The following is a 19,320-nucleotide window of genomic DNA, read 5'->3' on the forward strand; positions in this document are numbered from 1 at the left end:
CCCATGTTCCTGCTTCTTATGTTTCATTTCTGCCTTTGCAATTTCAGATCTTTTCCTCTATGGCATCTCAAAGGCTTTCACTGAGCCATGTTGCAAACACCATTAGCATCCTGAAAAATCCTCAGCTCTTCTTCGGCATCTGGAGGGCCATATGACCTGAGCAGCCATCAGCCGGCACTGCACCCTCAATTGTTTTATATTTTCCATCTGGTTTCCTTGATCAAGATCCAGGAGTGGCTTACCATGGCCTTCTCTCATGCAATATGAATGGCCACTTTTGCCACAAAAGGGACCTTCTGCTCCCAGCATCTGCTTCTATCACTGTTGCCCCATAGTGAGGCCTGCTGGCTTTAGCTGGGCAGCTGGGATGAGCTTCAGGCCTTGGCGTACACCCCTGGCCTTCCTCACCCACCCCTCCAGCACGTGCACGCACACACACAATGGGTTACTTCATTGAATTGCTGGGAGTATCTCAAAGTACTTTAAGCCATTCCCAACAATTTTCTCCAGCAAGGTAATTCAGAAGTCATTTTTTCCCAATCACCCTTTCCCAGCCACGTCATTTTCATGGGGGAAGCAGCCTGGCTCTGGCAGTGTAGCTCCTTAGTTCAAAGATGCTTTTCAAAGGTGCACCCGAGATGATAGGCTCAAGATCCAGGTGGATCCTGACAGGCTTGACCACTGGGCCCTATCTAACAAAATGAAATTCAATGTAGGGAAAAGTAAAGTCTTACACTTAGGCAAGAAAAACCAAAAGCACACATATAAACTGGGGGAAACCAGGCTTAATAGCAGTAATGGTGAGAGGGATCTTGGAGTCCAAGTGGACAATCAGCTAAATATGAGCCAGCAGTGTGGCGGCAGCTAAAAAAGCCAACACAATCCTAAATTGCATTAACAGAGGGATACGATCAAGGGAGGTACTAATACAACTCTATAAAGCCCTAGTAAGACCACACCTAGAGTACTGCATCCAGTTTTGGTCACCACATCATAAAAAAGATGTTGAGACTTTAGAAAAAGTGCATAGGAGAGCAAACAGGATGATTAGGGGACTGGAGACTAAAACTTATGAAAAACGGTTACATGAACTGGGCCTGGCTAGTCTAGTGAAGAGAAGGACCAGGGGAGACAGGATAGCAATGTTTGAATATCTGAGGGGCTGCCACAAAGAGGAGGGGGTCAAGCTCTTTTCCAAAGCACCTGAAGGCCAGACAAGGAATAATGGATGGAAACTGACCAAGGAGAGATTCAACCTAGAAATGAGGAGGAACTTTCTGACAGTGAGAACAATCAACCCATGGAACAGAAGTTGCCTTCGGAAGTTGTGGGAGCTTCATCCCTGGAGGCTTTCAGGGAGAGACTGGACTGCCATCTGTCAGAAATGGTGTAGGGTCTCCTGCTTGGGGGTGGGGGTGGGACTAGATGACCTACAAGGTCCCTTCCAACTCCATGGGCTCTTGGTTTTTCTTCGAAAACCTTTTGCTTCTCATCCCAGAAGCTTCCTCAGTTCAAGACAGTCTAGTTGACTCCATAGTTGTTTCTGAGTTCCAGTTCAGCCTTTTGCGGGGAGTTCCGGAGACTGTTTGGCCGGGCGTCCCACGCGGGCCTGCAACACTCCAGCCTCTTTGGGGGCAAGGCGCAGCCCCCGGCTCCGCTCTCTGGCCAGGAGCCCGGCGAAGGCAACCCAGCGCGGCTCCCCGGCTCCATTGGGCCCCCTCCGCCCCGAGCCCGCCGGTACCGCCCCGGGAGCCTCCGGGCCGGTGGGAGAGCAGCTTCCGAGGCACAGGAAGGGGCGGAGGCAGCGCCCGGGCCCCGGTTGCCCAGGAGCCGCCCAGCCTCTCCGCCACTTCCGAAGAGCGCCGCTCCAGCACTCAGCCCGTCCCGCGCCCAGCATGGCCCCGCGGGCGCTGCCGCTCTTGGTGCTCTGCTCCGGGCTGGGACTCGGCCTCTGCGCCGCCGGCAGCAGCTCCGCCACAGGTACGCCGCGGCGGCGGGCGCAGTTGGCTTGCTCGGGCCCCCCGGCAGGGCAGGGCAGGGCAGGGCAGGGGAGGCAGCGCGGTGCCTGCGCACTCCTGGCCCGCTCCCGACCTGCGCTTTTCCTCCCGCAGGTGAGCAGCTCTTCAAGGCGTGGGCCTCGCAGGTAAGCGGCCTCTGGAGAAGCGCCCGTCCCCCCTCCCCTCCCCGGGGGCGAGCGGGGCGGATTGGGGAGGGGGAGTGGCCGGCTGGAGGCGCGTCCCGGGAACTCCCCTCCTGCTCGCGCCCGCCGAAGCCTCCCTCGCTTTCGCTTTCGCTTTCTCTTTGGGGCTGCAGCACCGGCGGGAGTACCGCTCCGAGGAGGAGTTCCGGCACCGGCTGCGGATCTTCCTCGACAACAAGCAGAAGGTCGACAAGCACAACGCCGGCAACTCCAGCTTCCGAAGTAGGGGCGATGCTGCCCCCCCCCGCCCGGTTTCCTTTGGCGGCTAAGAAAAAAGGGAGTGGGAGCCCCTCCTGACCGCCTCCCCCGTTTCTCTCTCCAGTGGGCTTGAACCAGTTCGCAGATATGACCTTCCCTGAATTCAGGCAGAAGTATCTCTGGCATGAACCTCAGGTAATGCCCCCTGGCCCAACACTCAGCAGATGTGCCCTTAATCCCATTACACCCCACCCAGACCCCAATCTGCTGGAAGGGCCACCCTTGACCCTGGAAACGTGGCAGACATGCAGGCTTCAACTCCTAGAATTCCCCAGCCGGTATTGCTAACAGCTGAATTCTGGGATTTGAAGTCCAGGCATCTTAAAGTTGCCCAGGTTGGAAGTTAACCTCTCAGTCACATTTGGGATAAGCATTAAAAGTGAAAGGGGAGGGGGGAACCCCAAACCACTTGAATGGCAGAGCAACAAGGGAAGGCTTCTCACCAGAATTGGGGCCAGCCCTTTTAATGCTATTCCTGCTCCTTTGTATCCAAAGCAGATCCTGCACGAGCCAAGCCACAGCCCGTTAGTTTCTCCTGTTCAGATATAGAGGTGCCTCACAAAACCCCAAAGCTGCCCCACATGGGGGGTGGGGCATTACAGTACAGAGGGCTGCCATGAGGGAATTAGCCCCCCAATCCTTTATTTGGCCCCACTCACGAGAAGCAGGCTAGCTGTGGTGGCCAGGGACCCACCCAGAGCTTCCTCAGAGTGGTCTGTTCAGGCACGGGGAGACCGAGATGAGCTGGCCCGATGGGGCTCATCTGCTGGCCAGTGACTGCTTCCCACTTGCCTCCAGAACTGCTCTGCTACCATGGGCAACTTCCCCAGGAGCTCTGGGCCCTACCCGAGGGCCATCGACTGGAGGAAGAAAGGAAAGTTTGTCAGCCCTGTGAAAAACCAGGTAATTAGGTCAGCCATACACAATCCGTACAGCCGCTCATCCCAACAAGGGACTCTGGGCAGCCAGCAGGGCTTAAAAAAGGGGGTGAGCTTCCCTCTGGCCTTTGGGAGCCTTGCCAAAAAGCTGGGTGATGGGATCTTCTCATGCCTCTCCTCTCCCTCTGCCCCCCTCCCCCCCAGGGCCCCTGTGGCAGCTGCTGGACCTTTTCCACCACCGGCTGCTTGGAGTCTGCCATTGCCATAAAAACAGGGAAGCTACTGAATTTGGTGAGGATGTTTGTTTGCGCTCCGTTGCATTGAAAGATTTTGGTGAAGTATAACCAAGGGTCATTTGGAATAGGGCCTGCTCTATTGGATAAAGCCAGAACCATACCAGTCAGCATAAGCAGAGGAGATTCCATGGCTGAAACCCACAGCCCCCCTTGCAAGTAATCCTGGGGATCCTTCCAGTCTCACAGGCGTCACTTGCAGCTCAGCAGGACACACTTTGTGCTACTCTCTTGGAGATGCTGCTCATCAGCACCCCACTTCTTCCGAACAGGAGGCTGCTTGTACAGGAGCAGATAACCGGGGGCCAAACCCCTACCTGGAAAACTGCAGCCTTCTCCTGCCAAGGCCGGAAGGGGTGGGTGGGGCGGGGGCTTTCATGCTGTGTGTTTGTGGCAGAGAGAGCAAGCAGCCCCGGCTGAGCCCCAGCCCAGCAGTTATTATTCTGCCAAGGCATCACACTCTCCTTATTTTCCCCTCGACCACCCTGTGAGGTTTGATGGGCTGAGAGAGCAAGTGACTGGTCCAAAGTAACATAGCCACCTTTCATGGTTATGGCGGGACTAGAACTCTGTCTCCCACTTTCTAACCTGGTGCCTTCACCGCTTGACTTCAACATGTGAGACCCTCTACACCAGTGGGGCTGCCGAGGAGCAAGGTGGACGCAAGCTCTTGCAGAGCAGCCTGGCCCCGTGTCTACTGTATATGGTGGGCTTTTATCCTGGGCTTCAGTTTGATCACGGTGGGCATGTGGGCAGCCTCGGCCCTACAGGGGCAACTTGAGGACAGGCTTCCTCAGGTGCCAAGCACAGTGGCAAAGAGCTGGGAGGGCCCCTTGTCTGCAAAAACCCCCAGCCTCTAGGAAAGAAACTGGCACTAGGTAAGGCAGGGCGGGCTGCTAAAGAGACGGGCAGGAAGGCTGGCTGGGCCTGAAACAGGCCCTCAGTGCGTGGCTTTCCAAGGCTGGCAGTCTTGATTCAACATGTCTCCTCTCCCAGGCGGAGCAGCAGCTGATTGACTGTGCTCAAAACTTCAACAACTTTGGCTGTAATGGGTAAGAGAGGCCCTCAGGAAGCATCCTCCCCCCATCATTCCATTCCACTCTCACCACCCTAGGCAGCTTTGGCCTCTGGGGTTTCCTGCAAAGGGTCCACATGGTGAGGCTGTACCTTCCCTCCGCAGGGGGCTCCCCAGCCAGGCTTTTGAATATATCCTGTACAACAAGGGACTCATGGATGAAGAGGGGTACCCTTATCAGGCTAAGGTATCGGGGGGGGGGTCTCTGATCCAAGGCGAGGGGGGCAAGTTGCCTCTTCTGCAAAACCACATCTAAAAAGGCTCTCTGGTTATGTGCAGAATGGCACCTGCAAGTTCCAGCCTCAGAAGGCAGTGGCGTTCATCAAAGACGTGGTCAACATTTCACTGGTGAGCAGAGACTTGCAGAGGCCAAGCAGCAGCCAAAAGCCCTTTGTTCCTTGGGGGAATCAACCTTCATCTCGTGCCCCACAAAGCGGAGGCCCAGGGCATTCCCGGCAGTCTTCCTTGATTGCCCTTTCCTTTTAAAGAGATTAAGAGACTTGAAAATGGCCTGCTTCTCACTTGGGTTTGCTCTGGCAACTTGGTGGGAAGCCATGTCCCCGCTTTCTGCAGATGCTCAGAGGCCCTTGCACAGTAATGCTGGGCCTCTTTCTTTCCAGTACGATGAGCAAGGCCTGGTGCAAGCAGTGGGCACGTACAACCCAGTGAGCATTGCCTTTGAAGTGAAGGACGACTTTGTACTCTATCAGGAGGGGGTTTACACCAGGTGAGTCCCTGTTGGCACACCCCGGTTTGCTTCATGCTCCATCATCAGCCTCTTCCCAGCAGGGCTGCCTGAAGCAGCACTCGGGCAACCCCCTGCAAGAATGCCCCCCATTCCACGGCCCCTCAGATCCCCACCAGAACTCCCAGGCACCCATTACAGGCACATGCTGAATTGAGAGATGGCAAGCAAATTGGCCAGCTTGTCAGAGGCACTAGAAACAGGTCCACATGAAAGGGAAGTGCCCGTTTCGGGCTTTACACTTACTTCTTTGAGGCATTGTGCAGCCCTAGATTTCGGCTACATGCTCAAAGGAATCACTTCCAGGATTTCTTGATTCCAGTCCTGTTACTTCACTTTCTTTGATCAGCCTGTAACTTATCAGTCATATGCAAATGAGCTGATCTTATAAAACCCTTATAAAATCCATGAGTCCATGTCCTGCTAAGTGCCAAGCCCCAGCTGAGACCACCTGGCCTCTGTTCCCACCCAGCCAGCGCAAGGCCCAATTCCTTTTCCTCCGTGCCCCCCACTCATCCAGAATCTGCCCTGTGACACAGTTGCCCTTTGGGACAATAGGAACAAGGCTTGACATCTTCAGGTACTTGAAAATGATATTCCCTCCTCCCATTGCTTCTTTTTCCAAGTCACCCTATTCAGTTCCCTTTTTCCCTCATAAATTTTGTTCCCAGACCCCTACGCAACTTGCTATCGTGTAAACTGTTCCCTAAAAATGTGGTGCCCCAAACCTGGCATAACACTTAAGTTCCTGTGCAGAAAGCCCCTCACTATTCCTTCCTATGATCTAGAAATTAAATACGTTGATTTATCTTTAAACTGTATTTGCCTTTTTTGCATGCATATTACACAGCTGGCACATAGTTTGCAATCGGCCACTATTCCAAACCTGAGTTTCGCCCCAGCCAAATAGCGGCCATTAGAGACTTTGTTTCCGTTTCTGCCTTTGCATCTAACTGAGCAGTCCAAGGAAGCAGCGAAAGGAGAAGAGCGCATCTCTTGGGCTGCGGCTTCTCTAAGAACGGAAGCTTCCCAGAGGGCATCTGGTCGGGCCCTTCGTGACCATCCCGACGCTTTTCCCTGAGGAGGCCGAGGGACCAGCGGGCTTCTTTCCCTCTTGGACTCGCACACCGGCGGCTAAAGCAGAGCGTCTCTCTCCCCACAGCACGGAGTGCGACCGAACCCCGGACAAGGTGAACCACGCCGTCCTGGCCGTGGGCTACGGGGAAGCGGACGGCGTGCCCTTCTGGATCGTCAAGAACTCGTGGGGGCCCTCGTGGGGCATGGACGGGTAATGCAGGCAGCGCCCCCGCCCCTCAGCCTCGCACAAGCCGCGGCCTCGGCCCCAGGCGCGAGAAAGTCGGCTCTCATCCCGCGGCTTCCCGGGAGTCAGCGGGCGGAGCGCTTCGGGGGCAGCAACGGGCGCTCCGAGGGGCTCCGGCGCCTGAGGCTCTTCTTTGCCCCGGCAGGTACTTCAACATCGAGCGCGGGAAGAACATGTGCGGCCTGGCCGACTGCGCCTCTTTCCCGGTCCCCCTGCTGTGAGGCGAGACGGAGCCCCGGGCGCCCTCGACGGCTCCGGCAGCGGCGCAGGCGCACTCCGCGCGGCGGTTAATAAAGGCTTCAAACCGAGAATACGCGTGTGGGCGTGTCGAGGGGGCGTGGTCGCCGGAAGATGCTGACGTCACTTCCGCGCGGGGCGGGGCCTGCGGGCTCCAATCGGGCGCCTCCGGGCCGGGAAGGCGCGACGTCCGAAGCCTCCGCCGCGATGGCGGCCCTTCCGCGCAACAACCTGCGGGAGCAGCTGCAGCGCCACTCGGCCAGGGGCGTCCCCGGCCCGCGAGCCGCGCCCAGGCCCAGGCCCGCGTGAGTCGAGTGGGCGCTCGCCAAGTAGGCGGGACGGGGGGCCGAAGGGAGGCGGCACGTCGCTCCGGGCGGGGCGGTTGCCGCTGGCGAGGGAGGCCTCGGTGCAGGCGGAGGCCTTGCAAGCCGCGCAGGGGCCGCTCAGCCAGCCTGCCCTGCGGCTGCTCGCCTCGCGTGGCGCCCCCGGCCTTTGGCGGAGGCCGCCGAGGAAACCGGGGCTCCGGCGGGAGGGGCCGTGAGCGGGCCGGGGCTTCCGGGACGGAGGAAGCGGGGGGAGCTGGTCCTGCAGCCGCCGCCACCCTTCCCCAGTGCGCCCACGACGGCCGGCCGGCCGGGGCTGCTGCCCTCTAGGCGGCGGCAGCTTCCAGACTTCCCGTAGAGCGCCGTGCGGTGACCCCCTCGGGCCAGCGCCTGCCAGCCCAGGAAAAGGCGCGACTGGAAGAGAAACCTGGGCGTCTCCCCTCCGTGGCTGCCCCACCCAAAGCGACGCGCCTCGGTTGCACCCCGTTTTCTTTGGGAAAGTGCAGTTGAGTCCAGAGTCAAAGGTGGAAACAGTAGATCGGTGGGGCTCCCAAACCCAGAATCCCCTCAGTCTTGCCAGGGTTAATCTGAAGCCTGTTCTTCCCCGTCCAGACCCTCACAGACACCGAGGCCGAATCTCCTGTCTGAAGGAGAAAACAAGCTACCCGCTAGATCAGTGGTTCAGAAACTTTTTCAGTCCACCCCCCCCCCTTGGTTCTACAAACTCATCCTCAGTGCCCCCCACCCCTATAAATAGCATTGTTCGGAATACTGGTTTGCAGGACCCACTAAGGAAGATAGTGACAGTAAATTTCAAAACTAACAATTAATTGCACATTTATTCAAAATCCAATTTAAAAATCTTTTGTTAACTCAACAAAATTGTTGAACACAATCCAGTGATACCAGGTTTTCAAAGTCTGATAGTCATTTATCAAGAACCTTAGTAACTACTAATTTAGTAAACTCAGTAAAATTTAGTAACTACTTCACTGTTCAGTAAATTTTTAATGTGATGGATGGGCTTGATGAAGTGATACCAGTTTTCCAATGTCTGGTTTTAAGTCACTTAGCAGGAGTCTTAAATCACCGCTCCAATAATCTGGAGTCGATTTCTTTGCTTGGAGAGAAGTTGGATGACCACAGTGAAACCATGTTCCACCAAATATGATATTGCAAATGCAACAAGGAGTTTCTTAAACCACTGTCCATAGTGCAGGATAGCAACCAGAAATTTCCTTCTGTAACCAAAACTCTTGGTACGATTTCTTAAACTTTGGCTTCAGCTCAATGTCATTTTGCAGCTCTGTTAGTTGTTCCTCCACTACCCCATCTTCCTCAGTATCTGAAAATGGATTTTATCACCCAATCTGGAATTTCCATCAAAAGAAGATCCTGATATCACTCAGACATATCTTTATGCAGCATGTCCAAATGGTCACAAAAACCTTGCAGATCATCTTATATCCTACCTTTCTCTTCTAGCTCAGACCAGCTCAGAAATTGGTATAGCTCGCAATGGCCTATATTGCGCTTGAATAGAGTTGCTTTGAAATAAATGTAAAGATGACAAATTTGGCCTTAATAAGATTGACTCGTTTCCTTGCAACTGCAAATTCACTTCATTGAACTTTGCAAACAGTTCTGATAAATAAGCAATCTCATGCCTGATCTCTTTGAGTTCATCACTAAGGTAATGACTGATGGCCACCTAATGTCTTCACTTCTGCAGATTCTCAAAGATTTCTGAGACCAGTGTTGAATACTTAAATTTCAGTAGTCACCAATCCCAGTCTTAAAATGAGTTTAGAATCAGTGGGAGTCACTGATAACAATGAACTACTAGCTACTGATAATGAGTCCAGTCTTGCCTTTCTTTTCCTTCTGTCCAAGTTTTGCAAGTACTTTTTCCAAGCACATGTTTTATTCCACAGTATACAAACCATTATTGTTAGGGAAAAAATTGCTCTTCCAAGCAATTTTAAAAGACACTGTCAGAATGACTGCTCCCCCCCACACACACACACATGGCAGCCCACCTGGATCCTCGGCAGGGGGGCAGCAGGCCTGGCTGGCCGCATACTAGCCATCCCGGGAAGGCCTCTGGTGACATTGGGGTCCGCGGCAAAGCGACCGATTTCTCCGAATGCCTCTTTCTTACCGTTATAAGGGGACGGGCTGCGGTGCGCAAACTTCGAAAGCTGTTCCGCTGCTGCCTGCACCGCTTGCTTGGAGCTGGTTTGGAAAGGGAAAAAATGCAGCCGAATTAGGCAAGACACGCCTCACCCAGATCCCTCCAAACGGCTCTCCCTACAGTAGCCTTCCCGCTGAAAAGCTTTCCTGCTTCTCTGCCTGCATTCTGTTACAGGCTCTGCACCCAGGTAGCAGCCGGTGGCCCTGGGGAGTGGCATCTTGTTGGTCTGGGCGGGGGGGTGCAGAGCCGGCAACAGTATGCAGGTAGAGAAGTCAGAAGCGCTTTTTGCGCCCCCCAGCTCATTCGCTGCAAGAAAGAGCGGGCGCTCGGAAGAACGGGCTCTGGGTGGGCGGGCGCTCACTATTGGGTCGCGTAGTTCAGCGGGAGGCTACCAAAGGGAGACCCGTTTGGAGGGATCTGGGTGGGGCATGTCCCGCTTAATTCGGCTGCAGTTTTTTTCCTTTCCAGACCAGCTCCAAGCAAGCAGTGCACAAACTTCAGCAGCTCTTGCACCGCCGCCTGCACCACTTGCTTGGAGCTGGTTTGGAAAGGAAAAAAACTGCAGCCGAATGGTATCACCTATGCTGAGATGTGGAGTTAGGAGGAAAAGGGGAGCAGTGAAAGAGACACACCAGCAGGAAGCAGACATAACTAGCCAAGCTGAAGGATTAATTCAAGACACCGTGACTTTAGTTACATTAAATGGTATGAAATCTGCTGAGTTTCAACTTGGCTTTTTAAGAACAGACTTGAAATCCTTTTTCTTAGGGATTGCTACCATGAGGTCAGTGATGGGGTAGCTGGGTGGGGGGAGGGCAGGTGCAGGGAACATTCTGCCAGTAATTTGAGTCTGTTGCCACCTTTACATCAGAAATGTGTTTCTTTTGCATAGAGACTGACTGGGTTGCCTAATGTAAAACATAACAGGGCATTGCTCTCAGCCTTGCCAGGTAGTTCAGATAAATCAATACTTCTACTTAATTGTAAAGCAGAACCAAAATATAATTGTCCCACTGAAAGTCTGTAGATTATCCCACTGTCACCTTTTACAGCCTGATAACTTGGGGTGGGTTGGTCTCTTCTGAGCCACTTGTTCTGCCCACTATCCAGCTGCGGGTAACGCTGTCTCTTATCTGACAGCTCCCTAGGCAGCATCTCTCCTCCCCCCCCACACACACAAATACCATTACATCTCCTTACAACTTGCTACATTGGAGGATTAGCTTTGAGGAACTTGTCAAATGTCCCATTTTTTCAGGGCTGCCATAACTGAACAGATACACACTATAGATTTAAAGTAGGCATTTTTTAAAATTACAATAAAAACTATCCACCGATTGAAAACCTATCAACCAAAATATAAGAGTTCAAAGGAATAAGGTGCAAAATAGATGTAGAAGAGAAAAAAACAACAGAATGTCACTTGACTTTTGTTTAATATGTGGTCTTTTTTGGTTAAAGGGCAAAATGACTGGCTAAAGTCTAAACTTACCCATTTTTGCAGGGGTTTTATATTCAGAAAGATGAATTGCCTTGATGACTGCGCATCAGGATATCTGGGTGGAACAAAACCTCTGGCCTTGAAGGACAAGAATATCAATTCTTCTTTGGAAAAACAAAATGGAATTAAAAATAAGCAAGCCAAAATTAATGTGCTGTTTGAAACAACACTGAAAGTTCAAAAAGGAAAACAAGCACATTCAAATGATCAACAGGTCAATAATTTAGATTGTTTTATCTCCTCTGTGAAAGAAAGTGATGCGGACTGCAAAGGGGGGGGATCTGAGATCCCGACCCCAGACCATAATTGTTCAAACAACTCATTTATTGACCTTACTGATATTTGGGAAGACATGGAGGACTTTGAAACAACTGGACTACAGAAAATATGTCCACAACAGTCTGTATCATTTCGAGATAAGCTGTCTGTATACAATAGAAAGACTGCAAAAAGCCCCTCTACCAGCAAGCCAAAGATATCTATCACAGGAAGCGAGAATGAAAGATGCAATTTGTATATTTGTACAAATAGGAAAACACAAACACTTCATAAGGAACAAGAGGGAGGCAGCCTGCCTGTTCCTTGTCTTGATCCTTCTAATTCCAGTCAAAGAGATTTTTCAAATGGAGAACGTGAAGAGGAGAAGTCTTTGGAAAGTCTCCAGGCAGAGAAAAAAGAAAAATCTTGGATCGGTAAATGTCCTTTTTCTAATCAGTTCTGTAATAGGGGGATAACTTCCAGGAAAATGAATTTACTACAGCATGTGCCCCTTAAAAAGCTAGACTCTCAAATGAAGCTTACTTCCTCTTAATTTATGAATTTAGGTTCTCATTAGTTCCTCTGGGATGTTTTCCAACTTCCCAGGCTAACTTAGAACCTTGAAATTCCTCATTAGGTCTCCAACTAAGAGCTAAGCAGTCCCAATGCTGCTCATTTTCCAGGGCTAGTCAAGGTGACTGTGTTTGTGTAGGTCTTCTGCCATGGTGCTCCTTCCCCAGGAGCTCACAGCAAATGCCATCTGGTTTCACATCAGCTGCATTAGGGAAACCAATCACACACACACACACACACACACACACACACACACACACACCTTTAGCCTGAGGTCACACCAAGTAACTTGTAGCTCTATTGCTGTTTTGACCTGGTTCTCCATAGTCCAAGTCTGACCTTGTTCTCTATCACATACTTGACTATGTTAAAAAGAGTGGGTTATGCATCCCCACTAATCAACACATCTAATCACAGAATATCATTAGATGTACTTACTGCTTTTCCTTACTTGATTAGCAATAGCAACAGCACTTAGGCTTATATACCGCAGAGGATTTACAGAGTTAGCCTCTTGCCCCCAACCATCTGGGTCCTCATTTTACCGACCTCGGAAGGATGGAAGCCTGAGTCAACCTTGAGCCGTCCAGAATCAAATTCCTGGAGTGAGCAGTGAGTTAGCCTGCAGTACTGCATTCTAACCACTTATTGTTGTCATTTAACTTTATATTTTTAATGATTAAATGTGTTCATTATTTTTCACTGGTGTTTTGTTTAATATGTCCTCTTTTTTTGGTTAAAGGGCAAAATGATTCTGGCCTCCCCTTAAGTGGGAATGAAGAACCTGATGATGGAAGGGATGACCCTCAAGTATTCAGTGAGTCTGAAGACTATGTGGACTTCATCCCTCCATCCCCAGAAGAGGAGATGCTGCCTGCTTTGTTCGGGATGAAGAGCACTAGGTACACACTAGAATTTATCTTAATGAATAAGCAAAGCAAATAAGCAAAGATGGCATTTTTCTAGAACGGCCCCTTGTGGGAAATAGCTGGTATGTATATATCTGAATGCTCTGCACAAGTGAATGAGCAGAACTCTCCCTAAAGATAAAACAATGAAGGTAAAACAACCAAATCGTTCTAAAAGGGCAGGTGGTGGTATTAAGTGGGGGAGCTTGGACTCTAAACATCCCCAGAGGAAAGGAAGATGTTTACCAGTAGCTGCCAGCATAGGATCAAGCCTTTCCCTGGTTTTGTTTCTATCCCCCCTCCCCAAAATCACATGGGGGCAGGAAGGGGAGGGATCCAGAAGACTTCCCCCTTTCCCCACTAGACAGGTAGTCTTCACGACCACAATTGTCCCCAAATTTATGCTGTTAAGCAAGCAATAGCACTTAGATTTATATACTGTTTGACAGTGCTTTCCAGCCCTCTCTAAGCAGTTTACAGAGTCAGCCTCTTGCCCCCAACTATCTGGGTCCTCATTTTACCCCACTTGGAAGGATGGAAGGCTGAGTCAACCTTGAGCCTGGTGAGATTCGAACTGCCAAATTGCAGGCAGGCAGCAGAAGTAGCTGCAGTCCTGCACTCTAACTTGAGTTTTGCCCCATTTTATGACCTTTCTTGCCATACTTAAGTGAATCACTGGAGTTCAGTTAATAACATGGTGGCGAAGTGAATCTGGCTTCCTCCTTGACTTTGCTTGCCAGAAGGGCGCAAAAGGGAATCGGTTGACCTCGGGACTCTGCAACCGTCATAAATAGGAACCAGTTGCCAGGCATCCAACTTTGGATCACATGACCATGGGGATGCTGCAACAGTCGTAAGTGTAAAAATTGGTCCTAAATCATGTTTTTCAGTGCTGTTGTAACTTCAAATGGGCACTAAACAAATGGTTGTAAGTTGACTTACTGTAGCTCCAGCAATTCTCTGATACGTTTTACTGTGACCTCTCAGCCGTCTTTGCAGTGACTGGCCTTCCTGTGAATCATCCCGACTGCCTTCCTTAGTCTTTGTGGGGATGAACGCTTCCCCAGGTAGTGACAAATCATGGAAATGCAGCCAGTAAGAGCTGACTTTACAAATACTTCCTAAATTAGAGTTTCCGGATCTTTCTGGGTTGGGGGCGGAGGGTTCCCCTCGAGCTGGCTCAAAGGATTCCTTGATCCGTGCTGAGAGATCATGGAGAACCAGGATCAATATCAGCTCAGTGCTATATTCAAGCCTGAAACCGGACTGTAGTGGTTCAGATAACCTGCAATAATTGAAAAAATTCTCAGCAATGTTTGGTGATTAATTCTATCAAAGATTTATTGTTTGTATTTATAAAGATTTGTTAACCAACTTAACCAAATACATCAATACATCTTTTAGTGACAGGTGTATTATTGCAAACACTGGAAAATCAAATAGTTTTTCTCTGGCTGGTAGTATTTAAGCAAATGGGAAGAAGCACTCACTGAAAAATTAACACTTTCAAACTTCAATACAGTTGTTTTACTCAAATTTAATTTCCATTAATTCCATACTTTCCTAATCGTCATTGACTATAGAAATACATACATTTTTTGTTGACAGAAATACTGTGGATGTGTGCATAAAATCCCTATCTTGTTAAAATTCAATTTGATGTATAAAGTGTATCTACTTCATGTGATATATGACTGGATTTCTTAATAATTCTTAACATTGTTAGGCATTTTCCCCAAAGAACAGCTGATGAGACAACGATGAATCCTGAACTCTCGGTGAACCAACTTCTGGAGTTTGGAGAAATAACCAGAAGAAGCGAAGGAAGGAAGGAAGGTAAAACATTGTGACATATTCCATAATCTTTTGATGATAGTCAGCCAGCTTTGCACTGCTGGTGCCTTGCAAAATATGTGACTGAACCCTGTTACATTTCAGGCCAGTCCCTCCTATGTGTAATGGAAGATATCTGTAAACTGGTGGACTCCGTTCCAGAAAGAGAGCTGAAGCCTCTGCTAGGTGGCCAAGAGCTGCTTCGGCTTAGAGATTGCAGGTCTGTTGGGAGTTTGGAATGCGATGAGGGCCTTTGCTTCTTTACCTTAAGAAATTAAGGTGGGATAGGTTTGTCCAAGTTGCATAGTGTTCAGTCCCCTGAGATTCTCTTAGCTCTTAAAGCAGGCCAGGTTTTTTTAGGTATGCAAGATAACTTCTAGAAAGTAGAATTATGCAAATAAATTCCCTTTTTTTCATCGGGATTTAGTATCTCATAATTTCAGTGCTATTCAGTTCAGGGCTGTAAAACCTCCACAGAAATCCAACCTTGGAAAATATGCCTAGTCCATAAGGGGGAAAATTGTTCCTTACTATTAATATATTAGAGAAACAGGAATGTTGTAGAACAAGAGAGTTCTTAATGATCAGATAATACCATAGTATCATAGTTCTACAAGAAACTCATGGGTGAATAATAATTAAAAAATACTTTTTAAATGGGATAGCTTTTTATTATCCATGGCCATTGAGGGTCAGGAGTATCGATTGAATTGTTGAAATTGTTCAATTTCAGTATTGACTAAAACTGTTTCTATCAGTTAGGAAAGATTCCCCAGGACAATATATTGCTATTAAGGATAGGTATATTGTATGGAGGATATTTAGGATAATAGTATCACTTCACTTTATTGGCTAAATCAAAACTCTGGAAATGCTTCTATATAATACACTCAAACATATGTTTTAATGTCAATTATGTTTTATAGACAGGGATCTAAATTGGGTTGTGAGTTGTAAGTAAGGTAAAAGATTAAGAAGAGGAGTTTCTGGAAAGGAAACAGCAAATTCATTTGGGAATTTTTAAAACAATAACATATATTTTTTTTATATCCAGAAGAAAACTGTTGAGCAATTGCAGAAATGGAAGCAGAACCAGTGCTGATAAATTTGTAGATATAAACTCTAAATGTAATTTTGACTACGATGGCTCCCACAATGGAAGTTATTCTTCTCAGCTGAGAAAAACGTCTTCCCCAGTTCCTCAAGGGGCCGTCTTTACTTCTGGACCATTTTCTGGCAAGCAGCTTGGTGACGTTCCCGCACTGCATGGCCTTCATCCGCCACCCTCTCAAGGATGGGCCAGCGCCAATCCTTCCACTTTCGTGAAAGATTCTACCTGGGACACATCCTCTTCTGCCGTGGAAAGTTCAGGCATATCTTGTCCCAAGAGGGAAGCTGGTGGAATAACTGGGCTCCAAAATCCAGACTTAGAAACCAAGACACGCTGGTGGCCTTCAACGCTGAATGGAACAAGTTCGGAGAGCCGAAGGAAACCTGCTCCACTTATGAGCAATGTGGGAAGTGAGAGTCCTTTGGCAACTGGAGGGCAGAAGCTTCATAAGGATGATTTTGATATTGATGATTTGAATGACTTGGACGATGCAGTAAGGGCTTCAACAGCCAGAGATGCTTCCCAGGGCCCGGTCCAGCCTGCTGCAGACGCCTCCCCTGCAGCAAATCTGTTTTTGAAAGAAAACTTGGTTGCAGCCAAGACAGGTGCTGATCTTCTGCATAGCAATTTTTCTTTCACAGACTGTTCTGTGAGGGGCAAGAGTTTCCCTGGTAAATTAGCCTATTTCTTCTTTTAGTGCATTCTGGGAAATAAGCTGCAGTAGGAAATTATGGTGAAGACTACAATTAACTCATTTTACAAACAATCTTGCACCAGAGACTCTTATCCACACATTAACTCAACCTTTTTGAGTATATTCGGATTTTTAGAAACATGTGGGCACTCACCACATAGTTGCTAGGGGTATTTCCCAGTTCACAAGTTGGCTAACAGTAGGTATGTTTGAATGTGCTTGCGCATAGTATTCACTTCTTGGAGATTGCCTGAACCAGTCTTGGTAAGGTTTTTCAGCTGTGGATTGCCAATGCCTCCTTGCTGGCTTTCTGACTAAGGCAGGACTTGAAAAAGTGTATATTTTTCTGGCAGCTTTTTGCATTTAGTTTTTAATGGTAATTTTGAAACTAGCTGCATTATATCCAAAGTTGCTGTGTTGTAATAGGTGAAAACTGAAAGTGTTTCACTGGCTGATCTGTGCGTCAAGATGGGAACAGGGTCCTCTTCAAGACTTCACATTGTTCTGTACATTTATGAGTGGAAATAGAGTGGGTGAAACCTACTGAGATTTAATCATAGCAATAGCACTTAGATTTATATACCACTTTACAATGCTTTACAGCCCTCACTAAGCAGTTTACAGAGTTTACAGAGATATTGCCCCCAACAATTTGGGTCCTCATTTTACCCACCTCAGAAGGATTGAAGGCTGAGTCAACCTTGATCCTGGTGAGATTTGAACTGCCAAATTGCAGTCAGCAGAAGTAGCCTGCAGTACTGCACTCTGACCACTGCGCCACCACGGCTCATCATTGACATGGCTTAGTAATACACTCCCTCTATCCCTCCTCCCACCCCTGAAAATATTTGGATATTTTCCTGTTTATGAAATTAATTAAGTTTCAGCACCTTATTGGCTGGCTATAAATTATGGAAACAGCAAATATATTTTGTCTTCAATCTCATAACAAAAATTTGTTTTCTTCCAAGTTCCTCCACTAATTAAGGATACGCCTTCCAGAAATGCCACCCTGGAACCCTTCAGAGGTTTAGCATTTCCACATTCTAATGAGATGATGAAGATATTCCATAAAAAGTTTGGTCTCCATCATTTTCGGACCAATCAGCTTGAAGCCATCAATGCTGCTTTGCTGGGTCAGGACTGCTTCATCCTGATGCCCACAGGTGAGTCTTCAGGCGGAGCCCATCTCTGAATGGTCATTGCCTTCTGCCCTTCGATGAAAGTGGGAAGGGAGAATCAAGGCTGACAAATGACATTTTAAACTGGGATTGAAATAATCAAGGGGGAAAAAGAGCAGTTATAATAATTGGTTTTAAATCAAGTTGCTGATATTTTGCCTACATTCTAATTGGGACATGCTGATAAACTGAACAATTGGGATTAAATGATTCAGGTGGTGCTGCAACCTTGAACTTTCTTCCCTTATACTGTTCTGATCAATTGTTACAGACAGTTCCTGTCACCTCACAATATTCAATACAAGTGTGCAGCCCCTACAGAAGTGAACCATTGCTATTAGGGGAAATTAAGTTTATGAATGAAATCCATCGTTCTGTCTGTTTTGAAAAGTTATAAATATTGGTTTCAGAGTTGAATGCATTGCATAATTTTGGTAGCTAGACATTAGAATTGGGGAAAACTTCCAGCTCTGAAACCCTGCAAAGTAAGCTATTTCAAACATGCTTACCAACCGCAGTGCATAAATTTATGACTGCAATGGCTTTTAATTGAAATGTCAGGTTCTATTATGGTTCTAAGTCAAGGACTACCTGTAGGTATCATTGAGTCAGGCTTGACTCGTAGCAACAAATGCATACCGTTTTAACTGCTTCAATAATAACTGAATGCTTTTCCAGCAGAGTCCTGCACTTTTCTGGATCCTGCCCATCCTGTGATCCATTGCCTTCCTTTTCTTTTTCTTTTTTTTTTATTGAAAAAGTTTTTCAAATACAAATTTTTCCCCCTTTTTTTCCCCCCCTCCTCCCTAACCCCCCCTCCCCTCCCCTCCCCCTGTGGCTTCTCCAAAATAAAACCCAAGTTAATAACAGATTATATAATACTTTACCATCCTTTTGTTCCACCCCCCATATACTAACCCTTTCTTTCTAACAATATTATTATATCCCCCTTATACTATACATTTCAAAAACAACATTCAACTGTAAGATTATATAATAAATTCTAATTTAGCAATTTCATCTATTCAACTCATAATCTATCCTTCTAACAATATCATTATATCCCCCTTATACTATACATTTCAAAACAACATTCAAAGCAACTTTCGGCTGTAAAACTATATAATAAATCCTAATTTAACAATTTCAACTCATTATCTATCCACTTCCTCCTCCCTCATACATATATCTCTTAATTCGAATCTCTTACGTATATTGATATAACATAACATCCCTTCTCCTAAACTAAACAATCAGTAAACTAACCTGTCTCCACCCACTTTCCTACAGGTCTACATACATAATATTTTCAATATCTTTATTCTTCTGCCCATTCCACTAAAAAAGAATTTATTTACATATATATATAAAATCCTCAATTAACTTTAAATTTGTAATCCTTATGATATCTTCTGTAATGTCTCTCAACTGGATTGTTAATTCCATTACCCATGTTAGGGTAACGTCACATCCTAATTCCAACAGTATGTTCGGTATCTTCAATTACCATCTGCCCCCATCAATAGTAAATGTTTTCATATATAAAAAACCACCCGAGTGACTTTATATTTATATTCCATATAGTGTCGTCTATAATGTCTTCCATCTAGATTATTAATTCCAACCACCGTGTTGGGGTAACAGCCAGATCTTCTGCATGCCCCAATCCCATAGTTCTCTTGCCTTATAGCTCAGCATAAACATAATCCATTTGTCAAAGAATCCAAAATAGAAGAT

The 19,320-nt window shown here is 47.8% G+C and overlaps 2 protein-coding genes across 3 annotated transcripts in view; both read left to right on the top strand.

Annotated features, from left to right (window-relative positions):
- Window positions 1-1,848: 1,848 nt before the first annotated feature.
- CTSH (cathepsin H) lies at window positions 1,849-7,081 on the top strand. Its single transcript, XM_070953646.1, has 12 exons — window positions 1,849-1,980; window positions 2,112-2,143; window positions 2,314-2,422; window positions 2,523-2,593; window positions 3,257-3,361; window positions 3,541-3,627; window positions 4,626-4,681; window positions 4,810-4,891; window positions 4,984-5,052; window positions 5,325-5,431; window positions 6,612-6,737; window positions 6,916-7,081. The coding sequence occupies exons 1-12, from the start codon at window positions 1,896-1,898 to the stop codon at window positions 6,989-6,991; spliced, it is 1,005 nt and encodes a 334-aa protein (XP_070809747.1). The 5' UTR covers window positions 1,849-1,895; the 3' UTR covers window positions 6,992-7,081.
- A 711-nt stretch (window positions 7,082-7,792) lies between these two features.
- Window positions 7,793-19,320, top strand: part of BLM (BLM RecQ like helicase) — a 29,888-nt gene continuing 18,360 nt past the window's right edge. The window contains exons 1-7 of one of the 2 annotated variants that reach the window (XM_070953559.1): window positions 7,793-7,835; window positions 11,029-11,717; window positions 12,599-12,758; window positions 14,491-14,600; window positions 14,703-14,817; window positions 15,652-16,379; window positions 17,374-17,568. In XM_070953559.1, coding sequence (XP_070809660.1) covers window positions 11,048-11,717; window positions 12,599-12,758; window positions 14,491-14,600; window positions 14,703-14,817; window positions 15,652-16,379; window positions 17,374-17,568 — 1,978 coding nt within the window. In that variant the 5' untranslated portion in view covers window positions 7,793-7,835; window positions 11,029-11,047. The remainder of the gene's footprint in view (window positions 7,836-11,028; window positions 11,718-12,598; window positions 12,759-14,490; window positions 14,601-14,702; window positions 14,818-15,651; window positions 16,380-17,373; window positions 17,569-19,320) is intronic. The other variant, XM_070953558.1, reaches the window with a different exon arrangement.

The sequence above is a fragment of the Pituophis catenifer genome, unplaced genomic scaffold, assembly GCF_029215685.1.
Source record: "Pituophis catenifer annectens isolate HBS135680 unplaced genomic scaffold, rPitCat1.0.hap2 SCAF_14, whole genome shotgun sequence".
Lineage (NCBI taxonomy): Eukaryota > Metazoa > Chordata > Lepidosauria > Squamata > Colubridae > Pituophis > Pituophis catenifer.

Bases quoted from the DNA above. Each gene is read 5' to 3' on its own strand.
- CTSH (XM_070953646.1), top strand. From the start codon at position 1,896: ATGGCCCCGCGGGCGCTGCCGCTCTTGGTGCTCTGCTCCGGGCTGGGA. The intron at 2,423-2,522 runs GTAGGGGCGATG...TTCTCTCTCCAG, and splicing joins CGGCAACTCCAGCTTCCGAA to TGGGCTTGAACCAGTTCGCA. The intron at 4,892-4,983 runs GTATCGGGGGGG...GGTTATGTGCAG, and splicing joins GGTACCCTTATCAGGCTAAG to AATGGCACCTGCAAGTTCCA.